This window comes from Cinclus cinclus, chromosome 6 (assembly GCF_963662255.1).
Source record: "Cinclus cinclus chromosome 6, bCinCin1.1, whole genome shotgun sequence".
NCBI classification, from domain to species: domain Eukaryota; kingdom Metazoa; phylum Chordata; class Aves; order Passeriformes; family Cinclidae; genus Cinclus; species Cinclus cinclus.
This window is the reverse complement of record NC_085051.1, coordinates 23513735-23537001: the sequence shown is the minus strand read 5'-3', so window position 1 is coordinate 23537001 and position 23267 is coordinate 23513735. Positions and strand designations below refer to the sequence as shown.

Genomic DNA, 23267 nt, shown 5'->3' with positions numbered 1-23267 from the left:
TCACTGCAGACTGATAATCACACAGGGAAGCAGGGAAAAAATAAAAATAATAATAATTAAAAAAAAATCAGTAAATGCCAGGGTAAAAATGTAGCTACAATCAGAGGAAAACATAGTTCAAGTGTTTTCTGTTGATGCCACTTCAAGTCACAAGTTTGAACTCATAAAAACACATGCTGTCTCCTCAAGCACAGAAACCAGATCAGCAAAATGTGACTAGGAAGTCTCCTGAAAGATTGAGTCACACCATATAACTGACTTTTTCTTTGAACTGTGTTTTTAAAACTAAGCACACAGAAAAAACTAAGTCTAAAGTGATTGGCTGTATGTTCACAGAAATACAAATACTCCACAAGGTATGCTAGCAAGGCTGCTCTGAAGACAAATTACAAAGAATCAGATTCACAAAATCAAGTGGTTATCTTACGAAGGTCTAGAAAAATAGAAATTCTTTTATATTCAAATGCAGGTTTAAATATTCCCCTTCAGCAGTCTTTCTAGCAAAACCAATTTGGCAGCACAAAAAAAAAAGAAAAAAAGAAAAAAAAAAGAAAAGAAACAAACATAATAAAAATACACATCAGCATCAAAGGTCAACACAAGGTCAAAGGTGAGAGTTCAAGCATCAGAGAAGCTGAAGAGACAAGGATTTGGACGATGTACTTGAACGCCACATCGACATGCTTTAGGCACAACGATGAACAAACGGCAGGAATCTAGAAAAAAAAACAAACCAGAAAGAGGGAGACCCACTGAGTTACACAGAGCAGTACATCCAAACACGGAGAGAGAGAACAAGAATGGGCACTGTACAATGAGATCTCCTGGGGAAGGGAGTTGACAGGGAAGGGCAGCACATGCCAACGATGGACAAGTAAAAGTCAAAGTACATGAAGGACACCAAGTAAACATCAAACTGCCAGAAACCAAATGGAAGCAGAGGCCTGGATTTCCCTCTCAGCACCCAGTCTGTGGAGCATTCCACAGCCTAGTGACACACTGGTTAGCATGTATTCACCTTCCCCTGTGCCTAGCATGCCTACTACCTCTGTTTAGAACAGAATTAAACTCCCTCCCCAGGAGACCGATTCCAAAAAAATATGACTCCAGGGCAAACACTTGCCCACAGAGACTGAGACCATGAGAGACACGACAGAGAACACAAGGGATTCACAGGTGGTTTGACATTTGAGACTTTTCTTGCACTCTAACATGGGAAGTTCTTAGGCAGTAGTAGCCCAGGAGATCCACATTCTTTCGTTTAGCTACAGCTTCTTCTCATTCCCTAGGAGCCCATGCAACTAGCGAGGGGGTGTAATTTGGAAAAGGGGAAAAAAAAAAGATTATACAAGACAAAAAGCTCACACATCAGAGAAGAATTCCTTAAGACTCGACTGCAAGTTAAGACTTGTCCTAGCTGAGCACTTGTCATACCATTAGACCTGCACAGGGATTTTCCATTCCCAACCTTTTATGTAACAGCCCTCAGCTCCCTGGCTTCATGAGGAGGAGATTCTGGGCTCTGAAAAGCTCTACAGTCACTGTTGCCAGCTTGATGAGCAGAAATAATGTGTTTCCTGAAGAGTTTATAAAAAATAGTTCTTATATTAAGTGACATAAATACCCCTGTTTCCTTCCCTCACCTTGTGAGCTGCAAGAGACAAGGAACATTTTGGGATGAGAGTGGGAGGCAGAGGAGAGAGGAAGCGGTTTGTTTTCTTATTCTGCCTCTCCACACCTCTAACTCCCCTTAAGATCCTGTTTGTGGCCTTAATCTTCAGCACATCTCAAAGCTTTTGGTTACAGACTAAAACAAGATGAGATTTGCATATTATTTTACATAATTTGAGAATAGCAAGTGTTGCATTCTCATTTCAAAGCAACAAGAAACACATTGTCTACTAAATCAGCAACACCCCTCTTATTAGAACTGCTGAGATTAATTTGCTTTTCATACTTTCCAATAAAGGGAAATTACTTGAGTACAGAGTTTAAACCAACTCCAGCAAACAGAGTACAATGCAACTCTTGCACTTATTTCTGTATTTCAAGGAATACTCCAGACAATTTGCAGACAGGTGCAAGATTTCACTCTTAATCCAGAAAAGCAAATTCATCATGAACTGAGGCATGAGAAACAACAAGAAGCATGAAATAAAAGTGACATCTTAGCATACACCACTGAAATCCTCTGCATGATTTGTCTGGGGATTTTCTTGATATGGATTTTTCAAATGTTTCACTCAGCTATGTTGAGAGCAAAGACTGAATTTTATCAAAGTGCCATGGAAAGACTGGCCTATAAATACAGAACTGTGAGATGCTGGACAAGATCTTAAATGACTTGGAGAAAGTTATTCCAGTTTGTCCTTGTTTTATTCTTACAACAGTAATAATTCTGCCATCTGTGTTTTATATTTTGTGGCAGGTATGCTAAGGTTATCAATCATCTTTAGGTTTACATGTCTGCAACAAGAAGCTTTCAAAGCATTTTACCTGTTCAAAGTTGCACCCTTCCTTTGCAATTAGCTTTATCCAAGTTGTTTTTAGGTATTTCCAAATAAAATAGGAACAACTTCATTCTGCTTTGTTGTTCTTCCCTAATCCACAGCCATTACCAGTTCAGTTAGATTCAGCTTGCACAATAGAATTACCATAACATGTGACTCTCAGCATTCAGGTGAAAGGCTTCTTCCTGATAGATGCAATTGCCAGTGAGATTTTTCTAACCTGGAATTTTTTAATAATGCCAGCTTTGTATTAAAAAAAAAAGCTGAACTACAAAGAGCTATCCTATTTTGGACTGTTGGCTATCTAGGATTGAAGAAATGATGATTTCATTTACTATAATACTGACACTAAGCAGTATCAGACTAAGTTCATAATTCTTTCACCTTATTACAGCAGTAAAATCACATATCTCCTGAGAAAAAGAATAAATTTATGAAGTAGACCATTTCCACCTTGTAAGCTAAAAATATTAAAAATATTTCCTGGTGGCACACATAATAAGGAATTCTATTTCATCAGAAGTTCTTTTAGCTTTCCATGTAGAAAATCAGGTTCTTTGGTTTTAAGCATACAGCAAGCATACTTTGTCCACATGGCTGCTTCAGCCAACCTGCAGTTTATTTGAACTCCCCCAAATCTTATCTTACTATCCAGGAAATCGAGCATTTGACACTGATTTGATTTGCACTTAAATGAGAGCATTATATTAACTAAAAATTTAAAGGTCCCAAGTCCCCAAAATCCCAGACTTTCCTGCCAATAAGTGAGGAAGAAAACTGGCTTAAGACTGAAAGGCAAGAGCAGCCTAAATCCCAACAATCAGCGGCAGCCACCAAACAGACACAGAAATGTTGACTTTATCTGATCAGTTTTGTTATCAGAAAAAAAAATCTGCCCAAGTCACAAACTTGATGCATTTATTAACTTTGGCAACATACACATTGATACACCAAGAAAGGGAAATCTGAAACAAATACACAAAAAGGGCAACATCTTCAGCTGGTGAAAACTGATGCCGCTCTACTGCGTTCGGAGAGCTGAACTGCATTGATTCAAACCATTTGAGGATCACATCTTTTAAAATTTAACCTGCATAGATTTATTTCTTTTTTTCTTTTTGGCAATACTTATAGTTACGCCAGTAAGGCACAAGAGCTAGCCCAAGTTAGGTGTCTTAAGGTGATTATGTCTGGGAGGAGTCACTGATCAAACTAAGCCACAGTGTAAACTGGTGAATCTCCTAAAGTTAATAGGAGTTACACCTATTTGCAACAATGCCAAGCTTGATTTGTAAGTTACAGTATTGAGGACACACTATAGGACGAAGAAGCTAAAATATCTAATTTTGGGCAACTGAAATGACTAATAAAGAGGCCAGAGCATCAGGTTAAAAGAAAAACAGGACAAAGGTATTGGATAGTACAGTGGGGTAGGGTGCAAAGAAGGTAAGAGTGACTGTAGAGACCCCAGAGCACAGTGCTCTCCTCCACTGGTTCACAGCATTCATCTTCCTTGTTTAGCAGTTGTTGGGCTGCAAACAGGCCACTGAAAATCAGTAGTTTCAATCATGCACATCATTATGTGTGTAAAACAATCACATTCAGGATTCTACAAAACCCTGGCCTTTTTTCCAGTGAAATAATTTAGGTAATAAATATTCTCCACCCTGGAGCGGTATAAAACTTCTATAAAAATAGAAACAACATTCTTGGTACAGCAGGTTGCACTTGGAGCAGTTGCTCCCAACTATGGTTTTTTATGTTTTTTTTTCTTTTTTTTTTTTTTTTTGAAAAGTATATAATTTATATATATATATAAAAAATCCCATTATCACCCTGGAGGCCTTCACACTCCAACACTCTATTCTCAGAAAACCAGGACACATCTTTCCTGTGGTGCAGAATTCAAGTGTACATGGTTCACTTCAGTGTATGTTTACTTTTCTAGAGAGATTCAAATAATTAACATAGAAGGGTACCACATGCCAGCATAACTGGGAAATTTGGCAATCTGGCCTTTGAAACTTTGCCACCACAAAATTATTTAAATAATACTGACAGATTTACCTGTCTGCCATTAGTATGGACAGACTGACATCAACTGTTTGATTTTCAATCTAAGAACTCCCCTCGGATGTTACATATCAGGCTTTGTTCTAATTCTGAGGTTTGAGATTCCGGGGTCCCAGTCCCTGGAAATGCCCAACAGATTACGGCACACAAGTGGGGATTCAGACCTGAGCTCTCAGGTTTGATGGGTTTAGTGCTCCTCCTGCTGGAGCAGAACACAAAGTCCTGACCCTACGTCTGACCCACACATGGCATTTAGCAGCTGGCTCCCAGACTGCAGTGTTAGCTAGAGCCCTGGGAAACAGCCTTATAACCCAAGAATACAGAGAAAACAAGGAAAAGGAGATATTATGAGGTAAATTGAACTTCTGTTAAAGACACAGAAATTGTAAACTTCCTCTTGTGACAGAGGTGGATTTTGGTGGTAATAAAATGGAACTCTACACTGATTTCTTGAAACAGCTCAGGCCAGAGTGTCAAAAGTCCTTTGAGCCCCCTAAAACCAGTGACTATTAAAGGCCCTTAGCACTGCACTAACAATTCCACTGGTGTGCAGAAAAAGCGTGTGTTCAGTTAAGGGGTGTGTTCAATTTTCCTTCAATATAAAAGATAACATCTTGTACCAAAAGACAGAAAAAGACTGAATGGCTCAATACTCTGATTCTGCAGTTCCTGGTTTAGCCTGTTCTGCACTGGTACACACCACCTTAAAGGAAAACTGCAGTAGAGAGATACACCTAATTATTAGACCAAGTCACTGCATGAGTTTTGTTCATTAAAAAAAAAAACAACAAAAAACCCCAACAAAACAGGAAGTCATAATTTCAATAAACAATCTGCACTTACACTATGCTCATGAAAAGGAATTCATAGCAATCTCTGCAAAAAAATAAAAGACATTACTCCACAGTAATGGGGAAAATGATCAACTGTTAAGAAGAAAAATTGTCAAAAATTTCTGCAGGTTACCAAGGATCTAAAGTTTCTTGTTTCCAGACCCAGATGTATTCATCCAGACTAAGCTGCCTTTACCTTTCCACAAAACCTAGATGAAGTACATATGTTTTCTTATACATGGAGAAATTCACTGCATCTCAATTAATATTCCACTGTAGACAGAGTGAAATTTTCTGGGCAGAGACATTATCTAATAGTTTTATAAAGTGCTGTGTACATTCACACTGCTATATAAACACTAATTTATATACAGGAAAGAAAAAAAAAAATCACTGCAGTTTTCCTTTGGCTGGTTAATGTGTTCACCCATTTAGCCTGTCTCCTGCTTTAGAGATGATTTAATAAATCCCCACCATGGCATACAGTTAAGGAAATTTCAAAGAGTAGATGGGGCATGACAAAGGCTACATGGACTTAGTTCTTTCTCACCCAGGACTCTGTACTCCTTGCCATCTTTGTTTTCATCAGCTATTCTGTGTTATTTCTGCTTTCCCTTCTCCTCTCTACCCAAAGCAGCGTGGTGTCAATTTCTGCTGCTTTCTTTAACCTTCTCTCCCCACCCTCAAGGAGCTGGCATTGGTCCTTCTCAACACACACTGGTTACAAACACAGCAAACTTCAAATAAGGGAAAAAAAAACAAAACTAAACAAAAAAAAACCTCAGCGATATGGCACCTAAACTCCAAAGTAAAACACTGGAAACAAAAGCACAAACTTGTCCTCCATCCGAAGCGGGATTCTCAGCAGAGGCTGCAGCAGAGTCTTCAAGGGAAGATGTGCCAGATAGAAGGCATGGATCAGCTTCCAGGACTGTAAAAACACAGCCTTAGGGCTTCGAATCACTAAGTGCGCTCCTCTCCAACTTACCAGAAGATCCTTCTCACTCCAGTCCCGGAGGGGAGGGGTGCTCAGTATGGCTTGCTGTCGTTCTTGGAGCGCTTGAGCTGTACTTTCAGCCGCTTCATGCCGATCTGGAAGCCGTTCATTGACTGAATGGCAGCCTGCGCAGAGACGGGATTGTCGTAACTTACAAAACCTGAGGAGAGGAGAACGCACAATTACCCCGTGCCACAGCTGCCCACAATAGCTACTCACAACTGGAAGTGCAGGCACTCACAAGGTCAGAGGGGCTTGCATGAAGTAGCGTTTTCAGAAGCTCACAACCATTTTAGACTCCTCATAACAACTTCTAAAGGCTCTCAAACAAAGCACTGTTTGCTGACATATGAAACTTTGGCCAGAAGTTATACAGAGAAGTTAACATTTTCTAGTCTATAAACAAAATAAGTACTGCTATTTATAAGAACTCATACCTGGGAGAAAACCGAACCTGGAAAATGTTCATCCAGATGCAAAAGCTCATTAAAGATACAAGACTGAAATCACCCTCATGATATTATGGGAGCAGATTTGTTTGGAGTGAAACAGGTGCCAAGGAAGGGTAGCACTGGTACCACTATTGTGTTTAGGTTGCTCTCAGATGGCAGGTTGCATATCATTCCTGGAAAAGATTTTCCTGAAAATAAACTTCTCCAGTGTTTTGAAGGAGCCTATTTTACACAACTCCACTCAATGTCTGGAGTGAGAATAATTCCCACTCCAGTCAATGGCTACGTGTCCATAATAAGTAGGTATTATAGCTGAATGATCAGCATATTTCTATGTTCTCACAAAGCATCAGATTGTCCACATCTTTTGGCTGAAATAGGAAAAAATTCAGGATTTTATTCAGACACAGTGTTATCAAAACCATAGAGAAAGGCTCACCTCTCCTATTCCATCACAAGAAATCTCTATCTATCAAAACAGTCACAAGAGCTTATGGCACTACAAAAATGCAATATGGTACCCACAATAGTTACTTATAAAAATATTAAGAGAAAAAAACTCATAATCATTATGTACTAAGTAGTATATACAAATTATTACTGAAATTATTGAAAAGATAGGAAGAGGCAAGAGAAATAATTATCGCAGGATTACAGTCTGCAAACACAAATAATTATCACAGAATTTTCTGAGTTAGAAGGGATCCACAAATATCAAGGAATCCAACTCCTAAGTGAATGGTCCAAAGGGGGACTGAACCCACAACTTTGGCATTATTAGCACAGTGCTTTAACTAACTGAGCTAATCTCAGGGAGAATTAGCTAGAGCCAGAACACTGTCATAAGGCACAATAGTATGAAACTGCGAAAAGCAAAAAGTCACACTGAAAATCAGGAAAATATAGTTTATTGCTGGAAGTGTTTGGTTTATTTATTTTTTAGGAATATATAGAGATTCCCAATGTACTTAGCAACTAGACTAGACAATATACTGAAAAAGAGATTACTATAAAAGCCACCTTTATACAGATAATGATTTATAGAATGACAAAATATCCTCAGTTGAAATGGATCCACAAAGATCACTAAAGCCCCTGCACAGGACTGAGAATTACACTGTTCGTCTGAGAGCACTTTCCAAACACTTCTTGAACTCTGTCAGGCTGGTGCTGTGACCAATTCCCAGGGGAGCCTGTTCAGTGCCCATGCCCCATCTGGGAAGAAACCTTTTCCTAATATCCAACCTAAACCTCTCCTGACTCAGTTTCAGGCCTTTATCTCCAGTCCTGTCATTGGTCACCAGAGAGAAGAGATCTGCCTTACTCTTTCCCCTTGTAAGGAAGCTGTAGATCCAACATACCAAAACACTTGCTTAGATTGGTCTGCTTGTCAATGAAAACCTTGGCAGAGACGACATTTCCAAATGGCATGAACATCTGCAGCAGATCCTGATCCCCAAACTCCTGGGGAAGATGGTAGATAAATAGATTGGCTCCTTCTGGACCTTCAAACAAGTAGGAAAATAAATTCAGAAAGAACATGGATACCACATACCCCCTGCACAAAAAAAAGGTGGAAGAGCCAGTCAAGACAAATTTTCTAGATAAAACAATGAAACTGCTATTTACAGTACTGCAGAGCACTTGATTCCAGAATAAATGAGCATGACCCCTTGCTGGGACTGATCACTCAAATAATTCTCGCTCTTTCTGTCCACTTTTGTTTGTACTTCACACATTGTACTAAAACTGGTTCAGGGACATTTGCTATAATGACAGCTGAACAGTAAGTTTGAGTGCTAGATGTTGACTGAACAAAAAATGGCTACACAAAACTTGTGGTCCCAAACGAACTAAGTAAATTTCCAAACAAAATATGAATAATCACATTGTTTGTAATCTGACAGATTCTCTTCTAAACATGCTACATTCTGCTGAAAACTTACTCCTACATTCTACATTACTTTACACTATATATTAAATTTAACCTGAATTTGAAGAGTGAAAAGACTGGCATAAGTAGCTGTTGGAAGAGGTGAAGGAACCAGAAAATAAAAATTAATAAAACCACATCTGATTCTCTGACAGTGGGATATATCAGGCTGTAGACTCTGAGAACATGCAGGAATATGATTAAGGAAGCACTTAAGATGAAACAAACCCCAGGAGAAACATCCTGTATAAAATCTACTTTGGGCAGCCCTTGGTAGAAAGATCCCACAGACCTTTTTTATCACCAGTAACTCCTGGATTCTAAAAAATGACACCAAATAAAAGATCTGCAGGTAAGGTAGGTGCAAGGGCTAAGCTTGCCCTTTTGAAAACCCCTTTCAAGTTGTTTCTACAGCTTTCTGCCTACCTTCTTTTTGACTTCCTGCTGCACCAATACTCTGCTGTGTTAAGAGACTCTGGTTATAGAGTGTGGGCAGTGCAGCAGCAGCATATTGCTGGATTCCAGAATAAGCCTGTGTGAGGGCTTCCATTGTGCTGCCTGTTCCATTTGAGAGACCACCACTGCCAAGTCCTCCATTTAAGGCTGCCATTCCTGTATAAGAAAGAAGAAATAAAAGATGGCTGAGTGCTTCCACTGAGCCAGATCAATAACATTCCAAAGGCTCTGCATGATTACAAAAAGGAGGGTGCAGAAAAAATCACCCCAGAGACCTATCACAGGCTGAGGAATGATAATCAGCTATTCCCCCAAGCCACCACTACACACAACTTACCTGCTAAAGAGCTAACGTTGAGACCAGCTGTAGCACCTGCCAGTGTCTGCAATGCTCCAAGAGAAGCCATTGGATTAACAGAGGAGCTGCTACTGGAACTAGGTGAGGAACCTGCTATTAAAATAAAACAATTAAACTTCAACTAATATTTTTTTGTCCTGATAATTCAACTTCTTCATTATGTTATTCCAGTAGAAAAAACTAGTAAGGAACAAATTCAGGCAACACAGGATATTTTATGTAAAAAAAAAAAACCCAAACCCACACAACTTGATTAATCATACTGCTTATATGTTCTAAGCCCTTCCTACATTTTAAAAAATTTCTACTTCATCATAACACCTACTCTTTGTAGCAGTAATCATGTCAGTAAGTGTAAGACGTGTAAGATTGAGACATAATATAAATGTTGGCTAAATTCTGTATCTCAGCATAAGGTAACCAGCAGCGATGCCCTCTTTCCTGCTGCCTAAAGTAAGAGTCACTTGCTATGTATTAACATTTATCCTTGAAATGTCACTCAAGGTGAAAAAGACCTGCAACATAGATACTAGGGACATTAAAGAAGGCTGAACATATGGTTTTCCCATACTGCCACACGCCCAGATTATTTTGACACATTAAACAATTTTCTATTAAAAATCCTGCTGCCACAGCTGGGGCTAGGACTGGGAAAAGTCTTGAAATGTACATCCAAAAATAAGTAGTCTGTCCTCTATTCCAGCAACATCTTCAACTATATCGACTCAGTAAGAGAAGTATACCAATATAGTACCTAGGACAGTAACAGCTTACATAGCCCACCAAATTCTACACGAGGTGGAGTTAGTTCTACAGAAGTCAACATCGAAATCACGAGAAAAGAAGTTTTCAAAGCTCGTATGTCAAAAGAAAAAAGATCACATTGAGGTCAACTACAAAGATTTATGGACATGATAAAATAAGAAATGCACAGTATTTTTATGATTATTATACAGCAGTGTTTTTTCTAAAAGCTTTACTACTACTACAGAAGAAAAGCACTACTACAGAAGAAAAGCTATCTGTATTGCTATTAATCAGGAAGTTTATATTTGCTGCACAAGATGCACTAGAAAATATTTATGGCTGCTAAAAATTAAAAGATACTGAAGACTGATGCTATAAGGGCATCTTGTACTCTGCTTGCAAGAGGAATTTATCAGTTTGACCAAGGAGGTAAGAGAAGAACTGAATTTGAGGCATTTCAGTTTTCCTCATGTTTTTGTGATTCTTAATTATGCTATATACATCCATTAAAACTTATAAAACAATTGTTAGCATCTTTCAAGAAGTTTCACACACACACACAACATATTTACCACTTCATGTTTGTGGCACAGTCTCTGCTGGGGTAGGATACTGGAACTATTTAAATGAAATACAGCCTAACAACCCCCTAAAAAAAGTAGCTGTATCTAACCAAAGCTGAGAGCTGCACTTCAAATCACTTTTTGTAATAACAGATGGAATGACAAACCTCCCCTAACACATGTTAAGACAAACTCTCCAACTAAGTAAAAAATTGAAAGACAATGTCCCAAACTATTTTAAGATGCTTACTTTGATGAAAAGGAGACACTTTTTGTCTTACTATCAGTAGTATATTAAATGCTGGGAAAAACCAGAAAATAAGTTACAGTATAACCCTCAAGCTGGTAGAAAAGTTAGCACAGCTGGCTGAATAAAAGCCAGAGTTCAGAATCATACAGTTACCTTGATTTTAGAGTATCACTTGTTTCTGCAACATTTCATTGCTGATCTTTATAATTCAAACAGACACCATATTTGACAGATGAGACCACCATTTAAAAGCCCTTCCAAATGTATCCCCAATAAAATAGCAGCAGATAAGGATAAAAAGGCTAGAGAACAAAGTGAGAGAGAAAAAGGATACCTTCCCTACTTTAAAAAGCGGTGATTTTAAATAATTTAAGTTAAACCACTAAAAAAGCTGATCACACAGTTATTTTTAGTTTGGCTCTTTTATCAGAAATTTCTTTAGGCAAAACAAGAAAGCTTTAGTAGTGAAAATGCCAAAAAAACTGAAGACTCATCTGTATTTTCTTTATCCTATGTACCTAGGAATTGAAGACAGCATCCCATTTCTGATGATGACAAAAGGCAGATAAGTAACAGTAGAGAAGAAATAGAGGGCAGTTACAAAGGAATGCCTCCTGTGTATAACCTATATACCAACAGAGCCATTTGTGAATCCAGGATTTTTTCAGCCAAAATCAATGTCTCTGTAAAGTTACAATTTTCATTCATTAATTTCAGTGCAATGTGAAAACCAAACTGTTGGACTCCACTATGTTCTAAGGCACAACTTCTGCAATTTAATAATGCACTATGCTAAGAAAAATCTGGTTTTTATTTTTAAATTATCAGGTGACAATCTGATATCCTGCAATTCTGTTCTTGAAATATCTAATGACTATTTTTTCCCTATTCATCTTCATCACAGCAGTAATGTATTTGTAGGTCATAATCATATCCTTCTCCCATGTCAGTCTTACATTTTTCAGACTATTCCTAGGGAAGGAGTTCTACCGTTCTAGTCAGCATTTCTGTTCTTCTGTTTTCCTTGTTATATTTGAGATCAAAAAAGAGAACAAAGCAATGGGGATGGAAAATCAATATTATTTTATATGTGTTCTTGATTCCATTCTTAATTCTTTACATTGTTTCTATGCATTTTTTTGTGGGTTGCTGGGGTTTTTTCTTGCTACTAAGGCTATGTTTTCTTAGATCTATATACTGAATAATATCTAGTAAAAAAGGTTAACTCTAACAGAAGTAGCTGAAAATACTTAAGAAGGTTTTTGGCAAAGTTGAATATGTAATTAGGAACAGCTTTGTAGAAAGATACTGGAAGACATATTATTAGCAAGATAATGAAACTTTGACACAGACATGAAGTAACAACTTGTGGAGGTAGGTAAACTGAGAGAACAGTAAGCCTGTCCTAATTGAATCACATAGACCTGAAGAAAAGTTAAAATTCAGGCAATGAATCTGACCGAACTGTACTTGAACTAGTTCCAGTAAAACAAGAAATGCTCTGCAATCTCTGAAAATAATTTTGCCAGAAACACATCAAGGCCAGGAAAATCATCTAAGCTTTGTTGGACTTCCAAGGTTGCCTTTAGAAGGAAGAGAAATGGAAACACACTTCAGTATTTGCAACCATTCTATTTTGTTCTGCCCAGGTAATTCTTCTTGGTGTTCAAATCAAAAAGATGGCAGACAAGACATTCCTTGTATCCTGAGATACAGTGCAGATGAAAGAAAATCAAAAAGGCAACTATGCAGAAAGACTGTCTGGATTTTTCCACCAATTATGCAATTTGAGCAGAGATGTCCAAATAAGCATCAGGTGAACATTTGGACGACAGATGGAGAGAAGTCAAGGAGTTAGTCACCTCACCTGCAGTTAGGTTTTAAGAGGTTATCACAGTAGATGTTGCCATATATCCCTCAGGCACTTACTCACACATGCTACTGAACTGCTTATATACTGGGCTTCTTCAAGGTCTGGGTGTGGTTCAGGAGGAACAGATGTTGTCTGTGCAGTGCCCAACAGCCTTCTATGTGAATACATAGATTCCTTGAAGACTAAAGAGTTAAAAACCTGTATAATTACAGGAAGCATCATGGGATCGAATGTGTCTGTACACATTGAGGCTTCCACTAATCCCAGTTTGAGTGTAGTTTTAAAAGGTGAAACATATTTATACCTCCAACAAAAAGCATTGGAACTGTTTCAGAATTTGGTGTCAGTGACTACTTATAGACTACATGCTCTCCAAAACTTTTTGTTACTTTTGAACAAAGCTAATCTTTACTCTTTAAAATTGTAATGAAATACAATAGTGCGGGCTTCATGTTACAAGCTTTTAAAGAGTTAATTGATAGATCTGTATAGGATATAAATACAAATGATCCATCATGATAACTGAATTGCTGACACACAACCATTTATTGATATTACTGATGATCAGAAGGTTATTTGAATTTAGCACAGAAAGCATTGACAAATGGGCTGCTTCCCACCCCGTAGCCTCTCCGTGAGCATGAAAAAAACGGAACAGAGTCCAGAAGTGTATCTCTCATCACAGAAAAAGGAACCTGCATAATTTTGTGGAACAGCCAAAATTCACAGAGGGGAAGCCAATTCCAAAGAATCCCTCAGTAACAGCATAACTTCATTCGAAAGGGACCTCTGTGGATCATCCTGTCTAACAGTCTGCTCAAAGCTGATCTAATCTGAATCTGAAAAAGTCCTTTCCAATTGCATTTCTAGTCTCTGAAATGATGGAGATTTCACAGCCCCTCTGGAACCTTGTTCCTGAGCTTGATCACTTTTGCCATTAACTTTATTTTGCTATCAAATCAGAATTTTCTCAGCTGCAACTTCTGTCCATTGCCCTTGTCCTTTCACTGCACACTTCCAAGAGGGGGCTGTCTCTTCTTTTTCTAGCACATCTGACATTTGAACTTTACAACTTTTCAGCCCTCGTCCACCTCAACAAAACAGAGAACAAACTTGATGCAGTCATCAGACAAGAGAGCCGAAAAATGCCAGTCACAACAAAATGTAACCTGACAAAGCATGAGGAAATGCAGGAGAAACTGTCAGATATATTCACTTTCACACTTCCCTTATGATAAAAAAGCATTAGTGGGTTACGAATGCAGCTATTCTGTAGTCTGAACTCTTCATAGTTTTTTGTTTCCTTTATTTTCTATTAAATTATGGAATAGGATACATAGCTGTTAGTCAAGATAAATTTTAGTATCTCAATCTTTTAAGGATTGCAGACCACAATGTTTTTATGTAAAAGATCTCTTGCAACAGAACACTCCTTGGACTAATTCTTTCTTGGGTATTTCTTTAAGTGGAAAACTGTGCAAAGCACCCATGGTTTAACTCCCAGTCATGTGACAGAAGGTTTTCTCAACAGCTTTTCCTTGTAATCTCTTTATAATCTCTTGTCCAGGCTCCTTGGTCCTCCTACGCAATTCAAAAACTACCTGTGGAAGATTAAAACCACCTGCCTCCAACCCTCTTTGGTCTGTCACAATCACAGGTGAGGATGCCAACTCCGTAGGACAGAAGCCAGAGATACTGGAAAACTGACATCCTGAAAATACAGGGTTTCCCTTGTATGCCAGGATTTAGTAATAACTCAAAATAGGATAGAAATAACTGAGTGGAATATGGATCTTCATGTGTAATAAAACTTAGAATGCTTGCCATAACCATAACCGAATTTATTTTTAGTTTTTTGCTTGCTGCATTTAATGATCACATTTAGCAGTAAGGCAGCAAAAGAATGCTACCTGGACATTCTAGTATCTCTGGTTAAGGTATATAACCTGAAGTTAACAAAACCCAACCCAAAACAAACAAAACACAAAAAAGCAACACAAAGGGAAGATACTGATTTTTATGTGCGACACATACACTAAATTCTAGAGAACTGCTTCCCAGGAAAAGTGCTAGGTGCCTGTTTATTCTACTTTTATGAGGAAGTTATAATATTCTTGTCTTCACTAATGGAATATAAACTGTACTGTTCTAGTGCACAGAACACATTACCTCATGCTAAAGACATTTTCTGTTTCCATACTGAGAGGAACAGGGTGTATTTACCACAGTGCCTGCCTAAAATGACAGATAAACCAAATATGCGATGAGATAGTAAATGACACGATTGGAAGGAGGTCACCTACCTTTCTGCTTCATGATGACCTCAAAAATTCTTTTTACTCTAAATTAGTCTGACCATTTGGAGGAAGAGATACAGCAGGTAAAAAAGCTTTTGCTGGTGGCAAAGATATCTACTCTAAACAGAGGCCAGTAAACTGTTCCTCTATTAAAGACCAACACAAAACAAATACAAAAATGCCAAAAAGGGAGAGACAAAACAGGTGACGTGTCCTGAAAGGACTTCCAGGGCCATGCACGTCAGGCTACAGCACGGGCAGTCTCTTACCTGAGCTGGTGAGCACACTCAGGGGGCTGCTGGAGGAGGTGAGCGCAGCGGTGCCGCTCGGCGTGTTCTGAGCTGCGCTGGCCGCAGCTGCCAACGCAGCCAGGTTCTGTAACTGCATCGCATTCAGTCCTGCAACACAGGGAACAACGCCGAGTTTCTCCTGTCACAGCCACCATCACCCAAGTGTAACAGATCCAGAAAGCTCATCACAAGGCACGGATGGGAAGGAGCTTAAAAGCAACAGGCTTAATACTAGTTTACCAATCTTTTCTACATTGCAATTCCTTGCTATAATTGAAAATCTTTTTCCCTGCCCAGACTGATGTGATTTGGGAAAAGGCCAGTTAGTCATTATGCCAGATGGAGACTCCAAAGTACAGGAATTTTCAAGCAGTGTTCGCTCCAATCAACAAAAGCATAGGAGTTAAATCAGGGTCTGAGAGCTCCTGTGCAAGCTAGAGAACTTGCCCAGACACCAGGCCAATAACTTCTCCCACTCTCAGGTCCCTCCACACTCTTTGTATGGGGACAGCAGTAGTGGCAAAATTCTTTCACGAAGGCCTCAAACCACAGAGGCCACAAAGTCATAGCTTCAACCCACCACCAGCTGAGCATCAGCACGTTTTGTTTGGTCCCCCTGGCAGCCAAGAAGCAACAGTCAATTGTGAGACAACTGTTAAGTGGCAGCTCGTGACCACAGGATCAGCCAATGTATGTGTAGGCTGGTCAAGCTCACTGGCAAGAAAAACAGGAAACTTCAGGCACGTTGTGTGTAGGGAGCACAGAATACTGCAGGGGGAGGAAGGGACCCCTGTGTTCATGAATTTTACTGGTCAATTTATTAATCTGACTCACCTTCATTTTGAGCCACCATTTTTGAATGAAATTATTTGGTCAGTACTGACAGTATTTTGCCTCTTTTTCTGCCAGATGATTCATTAAAATGGATCTCCTCCTGAATTCTGTATTCTAACCATCCTTTGGTAAACTAGCTCCATTCTTTCAATTCTGCCTCCCTTCACTTTTCTCTTATATTCCATTCTTTGTCTCTACCTTTGATTATTTTAACAATTCCTCCTCTCTTCATCTGACTTCAGAAAATCTCTTAATACTTATTCCCAACATAACTAAAAACAAAACTAAATCAATCACCCTTCATTTAACAACATCAGAACATCCTAAGCAGAGGTGCTACCTCATCTTTTGGATACTTAGTAAGATCTTGAGAGCAAAGCACACTAATTATTAACTAATTATTTTCTAAAGTACTTTTAATACCTTTAGTATAGTTTGTTTGGGTTTTTAAACTCTTTTTCAACTGTTTTTTGTTTGTGGCAGGACCTGTTTTCTTTGGCAAATTCAGTTTCCAAAACACGTGTATTCTGCCTTTATTTAGATTCTCAAGATTCCATTGTAACATAAAAGCATGAAGTTAAAATCAGAAAGTTTTCTAATTTGCTTTTGTTGTGCTACAGAGGGTTAAAAGTACAAGTGTTGGAGGTAATGAAGAACAGACCAGCTTGTTCCTTAGTGAAGCAGTTTGTCATGTGCACACTGCACCTGTCCTTTCGTCATCACACTGTTTTCCCATCTGCTTTCAAACAGTGTCGAGATTAAATTTTGTCTACAAAGTCTGATATAGTTTGGGATCCAATTACCTACTTAATTTTTCTTTCTATGAATTTCAAGAAAGGAGATCAGCTGAGATATTATCAAGACCTTAGAACTACAACATTTTTGGTAGAGAATCACAGATTTGGAATAACCATGCAACATACTACCTGTATGTCTGGTTTCTCATTTTTTAGGGTTTGTTTGTTTTCTTTTTTTTTTTTTAAATAGTGAAGACAGAATTACCCTGGGAACTTCTAAATCTCAGCTAGTTATGCCCTTCCCTCTGCCCCCAGTCCTTACTGCTGTACTTTCTTCTTTATTACATCTTGTTTTTAAGCAGACATGAGAGGGGGGAAAAAAGGCAAGATCTTGTGCATAACAACAGGTCATCCCCACACAGGATATTAGTGAAATTTAAGAAATAAGTGAAGTTTTTAAAAAAATTGCTATTTGCAAGAATCTTAGACCTAACAGCTCTGAAGAGATCTAACATAAAAGTCAATGTAGGAGGATGAATTTAGAACCAACTTCCAGTATACATCAAAATTCTTAAAAATGAAAATATAAGTTTGCAAATGCTTGTAATTGTCACTGAGGGATGCACCAGCCAACACAAGTCAGATCTACAAAGACACTTTTGGATGAACTTCTGCACAGAAAGGGCACGTGATATTGGCAACCACCGTTAAACTCCAGGAGGCAATTTGAGAAGTTAAGTCTTCAGTATTAAAATCAAAACTATAGCTTTTTCTGCCAGCAGAAGAATTTGGAGAATGTGGTGAATGGAGTTGCTAACATGTGTTTTATTATTCCCAACGGTGTGAAGACAAGTGGGACAACCAATTTTCAGCCCCAGGACTGCTATACTCAGTGAATATTCTAACTAGCAGACCACAGCAAGGAATTTGGCTCATATTTGTGAAGCTGATTTTCCCTAATAGTAAGGTATAATTAACTGTAATTCAAATTAATGAATAAAATAATCTGAATCACTAGCTCACATTCCTAACAACAGTGTATTTCCAACTTAAATGCTTTGTCCTTAAATGCATTGAAAATGGGAAAACTAAAAATCCAGAATCACTGAAAACATGTGTATTAGTAAGTGCCTATTTCACAACACAGCTCTTCTTCACATATGCACTTATTTGGATGAAAACAAATACAGACAGCATTCTTTTTGCTACCCATAAGGGAAGATAATTTTAAATTCCAAAGGCTGGGGAGATACCACCACTTACCTTGGGGACAACAGTTAGCTAAGATTAAGAAGGAACATCCACACTTGTAAGCAGAGAATTCCTGTCATTTCAAAGGAGTAGGCAAACTCAGGACTACTTATTCCAAATGAGATTAAAATGCCTACAAGTCTTTTGGCTACTTTGTCTACCCATGTTCACTATTGTTTGGCACTGAATCTGTCTTCTGGTGGAAGAAAACTCACCTCCCATTGGGTGGAGGCTGCTTAGTGTGTTCAGGTTCCCAGATGAAGCAGCTGCTGTCTGCTGAAGGAGCTGCAAATAAAGCTAGACATTACACCAAAAAACAAAACAAGAGTGAGAGTGAGGGCTGGCTCTGCTTCTGGGAGAAACTGCATCACACCACAGCCAGAGCGCCGTCACACATGAATTCCTGCAGCCCATGCACCACATCATAGCAAAGCATTAAGAGAATTCCCCAAACAACACAGCCAGAGCACCACCACAGTGAAGCTCCCTGTAGCCCATGCAGCACACTACAGCCAAAGCAATAACACAATGCTTTCCTCACTCAACACCAGCAATGCTGAGGGAAAATTATAGCCAACACATCAAGACAAAACCAGCAGAATCAGAAGTGAGAGAGAATTCTTATTCAAACCACTTAAGGCAGGATTGCCATCTCTAAGGATATGCTACCTCAAAAAAGACTTTACAGCTATCACTGCCAGCATGGGACAAATGGCAATGCCATGACAAAACCAAAGAGCCACCAGGAGAGGAAACCTCCTCTACTTTCCTTATGCACAATAGACATAAGAGACATTTCAAGCTTTAGCTCAGAAGGCTTTTAGAGATTTCCAATTCCTTCTTCCGTTAGCTAGCTGTTATTAAAAAAATTATAATCTACCAAAACTAAAAAAGTAGTAAGAGAATTTCCCCATTCCAACTATACACTGTACCAAGAATGAGACTATATTTTCATTTTCTCTTCCTCAGACTTTATATTGCATGAATACAGTTGTCAGAGCTACTCTGGCAACCCTCCTGAGTCACAGCACATCAGTTTTTGAAAAGTTCATCCTTTAGGGACCCAGCAAAATCAACTGAAATGAAACTGCATTCTACCCTCTGTTACATCATTTTTGTTAAGACAATAGCTTCTCTCTTTTTTTCAGTAGGGTTGGCTTTTAATTTTTAATTTTTAAAAAACTTTTAAATTTTTAAAATTTAATTTTTAATTTTTTAATATTACTATTTTATATTGGCTGTTGTTTGGGTTTGATTTACTCTGCTTCCAATCTGATAATCTTTTCTATTTGGACAGCACCAAGTACTGTTCCAGGTTTCACTGGAAAAGGATGACAGAAATAAAGGAAAATTATAAAGGAATACAAGAACTGTGTCATCAGATAGACAAGAAAAAGACATTTGTATGGTAAACGTTGAGGCAATACTGTATAAACAAAAAACACATTCTACAGAATGCAGGAGAAAAGCCCAAGGTTTCAGTAATTAGGGCTACTGTGACTGGGGTTGAAATCTTCCCATAAAAGTATCCCAACTAACTGAGAGCACATAATAAAATTCCATCTTTCTCATCTACAAAATGGGGCTTAAGAATCCAACTCCTAACCACCAGGAGCCTTCTAAAAATTAATATATTAAACACTGCAAGACAGTCAGACACTCCAATCCCTGAAAAGATGAAAAGAACCCAAATGAGAAACTCACTGCTAAGTACTGGGGTCCAAGTGTGTTGAGACCAGCCAGGTTTCCCCATATTGAGGCAGCACTGATCTGTTGCATTTGTTGCTGAAGTTGCTGAGCAATTCGTTTCTGCTCTTTGTCCTTCTGCGTGTCTGCAAATTTTACAACAATGGGAGAAGAGCAACCCTGCAAACAGCAATTCAAACAATTACATACCTGCTATCCCCAGCAGTCACAAAAACACTGAATTAAGATCTAGTGATTGGAAGCATTCCCCTCCTTCTCTAAGCATACATACAGACATATATATATATATATTTTTTTTTTTTTTTTTTTCAAACAGCACATTTCATCAAAAGGCTCCAAATCTTATTTGCTTTTAATTCTATTTTGTATTGTGGTATTTTCTCTGCAGATGAAGCTTCTATCTCAAACTCTAAAAATAGAGCAAAACAAACACAAAGGTCCAGGAGCAGTTTTTGTGAAGAAACACCAACTTGTCTTTTTCTCTGCTCTCTAGTCCCTGAAACTCCATAGTGACTGCCTGACAAATTACATCTGCTCCTGACACCCACTAACTTGTTTTTACCTCCATGGTTTGTGCTTGGTGCATTGCTTTGATTGCTGTTTGTGCCATGGCTCTTGTTGTAAAAGTCACAAATGCACAACCTGGGAAAGAACAAAAAGGATCAAGTTGTTCACTACCTCCACAATTATTGCGATGAATACAGGAAAGAAAATGTAAGGGCAGGGAGGGGGTGTAGGTGGGAATCACAGAAAAAGCTCAAATGCCAGGTTGATTTGCAAAAGGCAGCATCCAGCATCCTCAAACTGCCAAAGAAGCCTTTTGCTTTGCTTACCTCGGCTCAGGCCATCCGGGCCCCGTAATATCCTGCATTCTTCAATCTGCCCAAAGGGGGAGAACATCACTCGAATATCATTTTCATTGCACTTCTTGGATATCATTCCAATAAACAACTTCCTATCTTCTACTGCTAAGGAATTGAAAGATAAATAGTATTACCAGAAAATATGTGCTTACTAGATCTTAGGTCTTCTCCATTAACTGCAGTTATTTCCCTTGTATTTAGGTATGGGGTTATCAAAACCAGATTCCCAGTAATGGACTGTGTCTTCAGTTCAAGAGGATGAATAGGAGGTACTTCAATGAACCTGAGAGATGTCTGTTTTATGATTTTATGTTTATGATTTTCTGACTAATTTTAGCTTGTGAAGTCTGTGAAAAACAGGAATAAAAAAGAAAAAGGTATGTCAGATTCAGCATTTCCCTGTATCTCCTCAGTTCTAGGTGAGAGAAGGCTTAAATGTGGTTTATTGGACTATTTTCAGTCTTTCCTCTGCTTATTCTACTTTTAGACTACCAACGTATACCTAACTGCGTATAAACAAGAAAGTGAACTGCAGAAAGCTTCTTTTTAGCCTCATGCCAATCACCTAAATTTAGATATGCCCACTTCTTCATGCTCCTCTCTCAACAGTAGAAGCAACAGCAGTTGCTGAAACAGAACACTTTTACTTCTGTTAGTGATATGCCCATTCTGATCTGCACCAAAAGCACAAAAATAACACCTCAATCCAAACCACAGACTGTGTGGTACCATTTCTTGGCTCTAAACACTGATGCTATTAGATATATTAGAGTTGAAGAATACCTTTCAGTGTGCAGACTGTTTTAAAATAAATGGTTCAGAAAGACATTTCTCTCAAGTTTTCAGCTAGCTGTTATCAATATCAGCTGAGGGTCACTTGAGTGAGTGGGGCAAATTTGAATTCAGAGCATAATTTTATACTCTTGATTTACTTATTTAAGGATGCTAATCACCTCTGAAACACTTTCTTTTAAAGGATGAAGTGAATTATTCAGAATATCATTTGCAAATATAAAAACAGTTTAGATATACAATATTCATCACAGTATAAAATATAGTATGATGAAGGCTCTAGAACACTTTGAAGCTTCAATAAAGTCTTCTCCTATTCAGTGCTACAGGTGAGGGGAAATCAACTTATTTGTTGAGTCTTCTATGATGCTGGAAAGAAACACTCCAAACTATTCCAGCAGACATGACATGGCTTTAACTGGCCATTAAATCTTAACGTTGTACCCAATTCATTTTCTGGTCTTAGAGCAGGAAGCTGCTTTCAAATTCTTCCAGCAGTCCATTTTAGTTCAAGAGATCCAGAATCCCTTGTCTTGGTGGCAAGCTCTAATACTTTCATAACTAATGCTTTCTTGTTTATTGTTGCCACCTTCACTTTTTATTAACACCAGAGTTAAATAATAGCCTCAGAATTACCATCCTAAAATTCCACTGAATACTTTTTTCACTTTCCATTATTTTCCCAGGATATTTGTATGTGTGTTTGTATGTAATGCAAGATCAGTTCTGGTTTGGAGAACATATTCTGCCCTTCTCCCAAAAATACTTCAGAAGAATTACTCCTTTCTAGATATATTTACACAGGAACATGTCCTGTATACCCAAGGAGGAATCTGCAGATGGAATTGCTTCTACTATATGTTACCCATACATTCCATCTTCTGTTTTCAATTATATTAAAAGGTAAGCTTTCTCAAACCAGGACTATCTTCTCCATGATGCAACACAAACTACTGCAAATGAAGAAAATAAAATTTGGCTGAGCCTAGAAAGGCTAAAACTACAGGATGGTAAACACTTTCTTTGCTTAGGTTGCAGCTATACAGATACACACATATTTGAACATGCATGTGTGTATGTACATAAGCTCACAAGGAAATGCATGGGTAAATGATCATTTACCCAGTGGTAGGTGCTAAATTCTTAATCCATCTGAAATGGCCACTGTGCAGAAATACTCCGTTTTTCTTCTCTACTGAACTGCTGTTAATTCTCAACCTCTCCTTTATGCTACAATAAGTATTTTTGACTCCCACCCTAGCTGCAACAGGCCTTGTTGCACATCGGACAAACACCTGAAAAAGCATTTCTAGATTTCATAAAACCATAGAACAGTTTGGTTTGGAAAAGACCTTAAAGATCACCTATTTCCTCTGACTAGACCAGGCTGCTTAAAGTCCCATTCAGACACTTCCAAGGATGGGCACCCACAGTTCCTCTGGGTAATGTGT

The 23267-nt window shown here is 38.4% G+C and overlaps 1 protein-coding gene across 5 annotated transcripts in view; it reads right to left on the bottom strand.

Annotated features, from left to right (window-relative positions):
- Positions 1-600: 600 nt before the first annotated feature.
- The window catches only part of CELF1 (CUGBP Elav-like family member 1), a 58724-nt gene continuing 36057 nt past the window's right edge, over positions 601-23267 (bottom strand). The window contains exons 6-16 of one of the 5 annotated variants that reach the window (XM_062494642.1): positions 20995-21129; positions 20724-20803; positions 20159-20320; positions 18670-18751; positions 15612-15740; positions 9934-9936; positions 9592-9705; positions 9225-9410; positions 8227-8370; positions 6405-6573; positions 601-716 (exon numbers count right to left, since the gene is read on the bottom strand). In XM_062494642.1, the coding sequence (XP_062350626.1) occupies positions 6446-6573; positions 8227-8370; positions 9225-9410; positions 9592-9705; positions 9934-9936; positions 15612-15740; positions 18670-18751; positions 20159-20320; positions 20724-20803; positions 20995-21129 (1163 nt within the window). In that variant the 3' untranslated portion in view covers positions 601-716; positions 6405-6445. The remainder of the gene's footprint in view (positions 717-6404; positions 6574-8226; positions 8371-9224; positions 9411-9591; positions 9706-9933; positions 9937-15611; positions 15741-18669; positions 18752-20158; positions 20321-20723; positions 20804-20994; positions 21130-23267) is intronic. The other 4 variants (XM_062494639.1, XM_062494640.1, XM_062494641.1 and 1 more) reach the window with 4 other exon arrangements.